This window comes from Myotis davidii, unplaced genomic scaffold (assembly GCF_000327345.1).
Source record: "Myotis davidii unplaced genomic scaffold, ASM32734v1 scaffold143, whole genome shotgun sequence".
Lineage (NCBI taxonomy): Eukaryota > Metazoa > Chordata > Mammalia > Chiroptera > Vespertilionidae > Myotis > Myotis davidii.
The window spans coordinates 5,668,957-5,676,860 of record NW_006294876.1 but is presented as its reverse complement, the minus strand read 5'-3'; the positions used below and the strand labels follow the sequence as shown (position 1 = coordinate 5,676,860).

At 50.8% G+C, this 7,904-nt stretch overlaps 1 protein-coding gene across 1 annotated transcript in view; it reads left to right on the top strand.

Annotated features, from left to right (window-relative positions):
• ANKRD33B (ankyrin repeat domain 33B) overlaps window positions 1-7,904 on the top strand; it is a 27,521-nt gene that overhangs the window by 13,704 nt on the left and 5,913 nt on the right. Inside the window, exon 3 of the mRNA XM_015567635.1 lies at window positions 2,468-2,608. Within this exon, the coding sequence (XP_015423121.1) occupies window positions 2,468-2,608 (141 nt within the window). The remainder of the gene's footprint in view (window positions 1-2,467; window positions 2,609-7,904) is intronic.

The window sequence follows — 7,904 nt, the reverse complement described above, 5'->3', positions numbered from 1 at the left end:
GCTGTGGGCACCTGCCTGCTAGCGTTACCCTGCCACTGGCACTGTGAAGGGCCAGTTGGCTGAAATGAGTCAGAAGGCATCAGATGCGGTGGGAACCTGTGAGTCACAGAGCCGGAGGGTGGCCCCCACCCATTTCTGGCTGGTTAACCCACAACACGGTCATATTAGTCAGTGTTTCTCTCCCAGAAAGGCGACATGTTTCTCTTTTTAACTTTTGCAGTGAGTTCAGGAGATGGGCTGAGGTCAATGGCGGGCAGACAACAGTGCTTCTAGAAGAGTCCGCAGTCTCACTTTGATTGCTTGTTTGTTTATAACTTGGAAATTGATGAGAAGGATTTGATACTGCTTGGGCAGCAGCCCTGCAAGGAAGGAACCTGGATCCCAGTCTCTGCCTGGGGGGATTGGAGGGCGGCAACTCCTTGCTGCTGTGGCCAGAGATGATGTTGGGTGACGCTCTGTGCTCATAGCCTTGCCACCTGCCGGGCAGTCAGGTGAGCCCCAGGGAAGCATCCCTGTCTCCAGGCTGCCCATCCTCAGGAGGAGGCCTCTCCTCCTGCCACATCCCAAATCTCACCCAGCGCCCTTCCCGAAATCAGCTGGAAGGAGCCTCATGGTCCTGGCTTCTCCGTGGTGCAGAGACCTCCTGGGGGCAGGGGTGGTGCCCAGTGAAGGACAGAGAGTGACTGCCATGCCCACGAGGCCCCACACCTGCAACTCTACAGTGTCAGTTCCAAAGGCCCATGCACATGGTAGGGAGGGATGGGGCATTTCAGAGAGCTGGATCTTCCGTGTATAAGGATGTGGACTGGGCACCCAGCACAGCCGGCTGGCCCAGGAGAGGGCTTCCGCAGTCTGCTCCCACTCCCCAGGGATGGCTAGCCATCATCCGTGGGTCCCGGATGGAGATGCAGCTGGGAGGTGGTCCTGCGGGTCGGAGGCCGAGGGAAGGTGAAGAGCAGAGGAAGCTCTATTCCACCTTGGTGGGGTCAGTCCTGAAACAATGAGGTTTGACCCTCGAGGACAGTGCTTCTTCGTGGGGTGATTTTGCCCCACCAGGGGCATTTGGCAATGTCTAGACCAGCGGTTCTCAACCTGTGGGTCGCGACCCCTTTGGGGGGTTGAACGACCCTTTCACAGGGGTCACCTAAGACCATCGGAAAAACACATATATAATTACATATTGTTTTTGTGATTAATCACTATGCTTTAATTACGTTCAATTTGTAACAATGAAAATACATCCTGCATATCAGATATTTACATTACGATTCATAACAGTAGCAAAATTACAGTTATGAAGTAGCAATGAAAATAATTTTATGGTTGGGGGTCACCACAACATGAGGAACTATATTAAAGGGTCGAGGCATTAGGAAGGTTGAGAACCACTGGTCTAGACACATTTTGGGTTGTCACAGCCAGGGTGGGAGGAGGGGTGTGATTGCTACCAGCAACCAGAGGTTGGAGACCAGGGGTGTACAGTACACTGGGCAGCCCTACCCTGAGAATAACCCGGCCCCAGGTATCACTAGTGCCAGGGCTGGGACCCTGCTCCAGGGCACTGGAGTAGGGGAGGGTGGTGTGTCCTTTCACACAAGGGCTTAAGAATGATGGCCAGTGGGCATCGGGCTGCTTGGCCCTTTGACCCAAGAGCCTGTCTTTGTGGCTCAGGGAGCCCTGTTTGAGGAAAGCTCCCACTCCATTTTGGTTTTCTGGTGGGGGCGGGGGGGGACCTGGAGACCCCTGGGAATACTGCTTTTTACATCACGTTTTCCTTTTCCACTTCTACTTAAGAGGGTAAGAGTGAGCAGAAAATCAGGTCTCTTGGAAGTGCAAGACAATAAAGGCGAGAACTCTGTATTCTCAAATGAGTATTCTTACCTGCTTGGGTTTCTGGCTGAGGATCCTGGTAGCAACACTGGCTGTGTTCCCTGCGTGTGTGTGTGTGTGTGTGTGTGTGTGTTCGTGTGCTTGTGTGTATGAAAGACAGGGACCGACACTTTTGAGCAGTAACAGAGGGTGGCAGTGTGCGCTGGCGTATCCTCCTGCTGCGAAGACGGCTTTCTCCTCCCTGAAGCCTGGGAGCCCTGGGAGGTGGCTCTGAGATGCACGTTTGGGTTTGCATCTGGGCACGGGTGTCTCCTGCTGGGAGCCGACAGGGTCTGCTGAGGCAGCTCAGCGCTTCTGCTCGCCACTCTGCAGCATCCTGGCTACTCACGTTTCTCCTTAACATGTGACAGGACAGCTGAGCTCCCAATGGATCGGCGAAGGGAACAAGAGTAAAGCAGCAGAGACAGCCACGTGTCCCTGTGAATTCTTTCTTGCTGTCTGAGGGGCAAACCCACACCCTGCAGACGGGCTGGCCCGGGAGGTGGGCCAGGTGCCGTTCCTCTCTCTAGGAAGACCTCCCTGGAATAAGGGGTCTCCATGGCGTGCGGTCTCTTCACCTGTGCCCATCTCTTTGCAGGGCATGCCACCATCACCAACTACTTGTTGAACTACTTCCCTGGCCTTGACCTTGAAAGGAGGAACGTGTTTGGGTTCACGGCCCTGATGAAAGCGGCCATGCAGGGCCGAACGGAGTGCATCCGAGCCCTGATGCTAGCAGGTACGTCTCCGCTGGTCCTGCGCGTATGTGCTGGAGGGATGAACCAGTCCCGTGGGAACAAGGACTAATGGGTGCAACAGAGAACAGCTTCTGTGAGCTATATGGCTGTCATCATCTGAGTGAAACCAACAGAACAAAGGCAGCCACCTTCAGGGTGGGGCGGGAGGTCACGGCACTGCTCACCCGGTAGGACACCCCTCCTCGCTCACTTCTCTGGTCTTGGCTCTGAGCAGCAAGTCTGTCCTATTGGAGGTGGGTGCAGGGGTGGCAGGTCGGCCCGTTGCCATCCTAGATCCCTGCTTGCTGGTAGTTGGAGCCCATAGTGGTGTGGTGTGTGGTGGCTGCCTTTTCTAGGAGGGGTCACAGAGTGGAAAGCTCTGTGTGTAGCTCTGGATCAGCAGGGCACCCCCTTTGCTCTTTACAGTGCCGCCATCTTGGAGGAAGCACTTTCTTCTCTGAGCCTCCCCGTGTCCATCTGTGAAATGGGAACAGTGACTTCCTTCTCAGAGGTATAACTAAAGTCATATTTCAAAATCATAAATCAGATCTTGTCAACCCTCTAACACCCCCCCCCCCCCCCCCGGCCCCTGAGGATGAAATAGGAAAATACTCTGTAGATTCTCCTGGGCTACGCATGTTTAATGAGCTACTCAGCTAACTTGCACGTGAGGAGTCTAGTTCTTTCCCCCACATCGTTAGCACTGCCTCATTGGGTTATTTTGAGAATTAAATTAGAAAAAATGTGTGTAGAGCACACGCCCAGGGTCCGGCACAGGATGAGTCAGTCAGTATGCGATGCTGCTCTTGACGTTATTTAATTTCAGTATTTTAACTTATTTTGTTTTTGGTCCTGGGCTCACCAGTCCTGCTTGGTGCTGTGGGTTCGCCAAGGTGGCGCTTCCCTGCCAATCTTCACAGCCTGAGGACAGCAGCCACGCTCTCTGAGCCGTCAGCCCAGGCTAGTCCCTCTGTTTAGACAACTTATTTTTAAGAAATGAACATTTACTTTGGAATCCTTTCAGATGTATGGAAAAGTGACAAAGGCAGGACAGAGAGTCCCCATACGGCCCTCACTCGTCTCCCATGTTAGCATCTTCCTGAGAGGCCGACATTGGCACATGACTATTCACCAAACTCCAGACTTGCTCAGATTTTACCAGTTCTTCCTCTCATGTCCCCTTTCCATTCCCGGGTCCCATCCAGCTCCCGCATTTAGTTGTCATGAGTCCCCACTCCCCCTCGTCATGACAGTTTCTTAGTCTTGCCTCCTTGTCCATGACTTGACTGTCTGCATACTGGCCACCAGGCAGTGCCTTCCAGTCTGAGTCTGTCCTTGTGATTAGATGGGTCATAAGATCTGCAGCTTGATTTAGATTCCGCTTCTTCTTGCCTGAACCTGCGTGTTTCAGGGGCTGCCGCGAGAAGAATAAACTCAGTAGATGAAGACCGAGGCTTCGAAGATGATAATGTTCTTGGAAATAAAAAAGATCAAACTTAAAATGAATCCCATTGACTGTGCTTTGGGCTCAGTGACAGTTTCAAAAATGAAACATCAGTTTCAACAAAGTGTAGGCCCTGCCTGTCCCGTGCCAGAGAGAGATGCTACTTCTGGTTAAATGGCGGCCAAGGCTTCTTCTGCTTCTACCCCGGATCTAGTTATAACTTCGGGTAGATTGTTAGCAATTTTCTTTTTCAACCAAAAGTGTGTGGTGGTCAGTCACATCTGTGCATTCTTCCCAATGAATTTATTTGAATCACTAATAAATTTTGTTTATAAGTCAGTTGCCTGGTGCCGCTGTTGTCCCACTCTCCTCCCGCCTGGCGGAGGGTTCAGGCATTGGCCACACGGTCACAGGATTACAGCAACGCCTTTCGGATCTCCTGAGCGATGGGCCTGCTTACAGGCAGCATGCTCATCGCTGTTCTTTTCCCGCTCAGTGATGTGGATAACACATTTGGCATCGGGTTTTCTGTACTCTCCTTTTCCTGTTCCTCCTCTGTGAGCCCTGCCCCCTCAGTCTAGAGCAGTGGTTCTCAACCTGTGGGTCGAGACCCCTTTGGGGGTCGAACGACCCTTTCACAGAGGTCGCCTAAGACCATCGGAAAACACATATATAATTACATATTGTTTTTGTGATTAATCACTATGCTTTAATTATGTTCAATTTGTAACAATGAAATTGGGGGTCACCACAACATGAGGAACTGTATTAAAGGGTCGCGGCATTAGGAAGGTTGAGAACCACTGGTCTAGAGTAATCCCCATGAGTACAGCCCTGAGGGTGTGCATTCCTGACCTGTCTGTGGTCAGAGCGGAATGGTCAACAGAACATACTTGGAAGCCAGGACCCCTGGCTTCAGATTCTAGCTCCTCCACTTACCATGTCCGTACCAACGGTCAATCACCTAGTGTTCTGAGCCTCAGTTTCCCCTTCTACAAATTAAGGCGAAGGACAGCAGCTGTTGCAGGAAGTCAGGATGGGGGTTGAATGAGTTCCCGTGTGGATGGAGGAAGCCTTCAGTCCGTGTTGGTTGTTGCTGCTGTTATTGTTTTTGGTGAATTCATGTATTCAGTAATTATCGGTTACATTCATGAAAAAATATGGTATATTTTTCCCTTTGAAATATATCCTTGTGATGAGATACTTAAACTTTCTTATTGAGGGTGACAGGCATGTAACTCAGGGTTTCTTAATCTTGGCACTATTGGCCTTTGGGGCCAGGTAATTCTTGGTGGTTGGGAGCTGTGCTGGGAATAGTAGGATGCTCAGCAGCCTCCCTGGCCTTTGACAACAGGTGACTGCAGCATCCCCCAGGATTGACAACCAAAGTATCCCAGACATTGGCAACCATCCCCTGGGGGATACAGTTGCCTCCTGATGAGAACCACTGATGTAACTAGTGTAAGTGCGAGAAGGTGGAATTTCCCCGTCTTATATACTTTCTCCTTTCCATCTTGCCCTATCTTCCTTCTTCAAATAAAAACCTGACACCTTTCTTGGGGAGCTTTTGCTCCACCCCTTGGGGCTTTGGTTGTAGTATCTAACTTCCAGAATATTTCCATGTTCTACTGTTACTACTAAGTTAGTTTACAGTTCTTTTCCCCCAGGTAAGTGAGTTTCATTTTCCTCTTCTGGTAGATGTGTATGTATGCTTTAAGAGAAAAAAGTGTGATTGAATGTCTTTCCTGGGTTTGGTGGACAGCAGTAAAGATACTTGTTAAATGAAAGGTATTTTAAAAATGTGCACAAGTATTTTTTACTTATTTCCATTTAATACATCAAATTAGGAAAAGCTAAAGCTTGGAAAGGTCCGAATGCCTGAGTATTTCTTTAGGATTGGCATTTATGTGCAGCTGCAAAAGGTACCTTGAGAGCTGGTCACAGGATGGTCGCCCTGTGGCCATTTCAAAGCGAAAGGCATCAGCGTTACTACACATTCAAGGTTGGGGTAAAAATGTGCAGCTCGTCCTCATTTTGTCAAGGGCAGTGTTCCTCTGTGACCGAATGAATTTCCGAGTTGCAATTTCATTATATTCAATAGGAACTATTTTCCTTTTAGAAATGACCAGTCATTGAACTGGATGCCCCCACCCCCACCCCAACCCCCCTGCACTGTTTACCTTTTCCAATAGTTCAGAACTTACAGACACACATCAGCTCTTATCTTACTGTGTCAGGCGGAATAAAGGAATGTTAGCATGATCAGAACCTTGGATCTTAATAACCATATAACCAGGTTCTGAAAAGCTGATGTATTGGCTCTTTGGTTTCTGGCTTCCGAAGGAGCAGCGCCAGCTCTGCTGATGAGAATCGCAGGGCAGGCTGGGCACCTTGTTAATTCAGGGGAATATTAATGCCCACGGTGACAGGCCTGTTGAAGTAAGCGGCTCTGGGAGGCCGTATGGAGGACGTGATTGTCTCTGAAGAGAGACAGACTCTTTGGAGGCAGGCAGGTTCCAGACTTGCTTATGAGCCCTGGGCTTACACCCGAGGGGGGTGTCATTGCTGCCTCCTGGGAAGCCAAGCCAAGCAAACAAAAAATGTGGAGTCGTCTGTGGTTCCAGGGAACAAAGCAGAAGGTGGGACGCTTGCTTCATGAGGAAAAGCGGGCAGAGGCACTCACATTGCGGCATTGACCGTGTGTTTGCGCTGTCCTAGGCTGGCCCTGACTGTGTCCTTCTGGAAAGCCAAAGGGTATGATATCACAAAGGGTAGGATATCACTACGCGGTTTCTTTCTGCTTATAAGGGAAGCATGACTTTCCCATCAACAGAATTTGCCCAGTTGGAATAGTTTCAAGTTGTTAAGTAGAAAGAGGGCTAAACACGAGGCATTCCATATCGTCCAGGGCTGTGCCCATGAAAGCAAACCCCGGGGCAAGGACTTGGGGCCAAGTCGTTTTTCTGGAGGATGACATGGGAAGTGTGTGAAGGAGAGAGAAGTGAGACCAGGACGACAGGAAAGCTAATATTGTGCTGAGGAGCTGGTGACCCTTGTGGGCAGCCCTTCCTAGAACCTCAGAAAGACCTAGTGCAAGACATCTCAGAAATGCCTCTCGGGGTGGGCCAGGGAAGCCAGGGTATGTATCCTCCAACCGGGGTCCCTCAGGGCAGGGGAGCTCCGGGGCGCATTAAATCTTCGGCAGTTCCCCGCTGTGCACAGAGCTGGAGGGTAGAGGATCTGATGCCCGTCGGGAGCTCTTTCCTGTGACCCTGTATCCTGACTTGTCATAGTGATTAGACCTCAAGATACAGGCCAGCGGGGGCAAGGAGGAGGCTTGCAAGGACTGGTGCACAGTGGTCCTCTGTGGCTGGAAAGGCCTCTGGGCAGGAGGGAGACAGGGCTGGACTTTGAAGCACAGATAACGTGGGGATCGGGGTGGGAGGAATAGGGAAGGAAGTGATGCCTCCTGGACTCTGCCTGTGTCCTGCTGGTCCCATGAACCTGGCTATGACCACCTGGGAAAAGCATTCTCAGAATGAGTGATGGAAGGGAGCTTGTCTTCCTTTAGGACCTGTTTGCAATGCTTTCTGCTGTGAGGAACAGAAATCCTGACTTGACAGTGGTTTAAAGAGAATGGGCGTGCATTTTTCTCACCTCTGGAAGTTTTGAGGTAGGCAGTCACCACGCAGAGTTGGTCCAGGGTTCCGAGGACATCACAGACCCAGTTCCTCTTGTCCACTTAGCCCCAAGCTGCTTGTCTGGTCACCTCATGATTGCAGGATGGTCATCATAGCTTCAGGCTGCAGGTTCCTGCTTCAGGCAGAAAGCAGCAGCCCAACCACGTCGGTCCT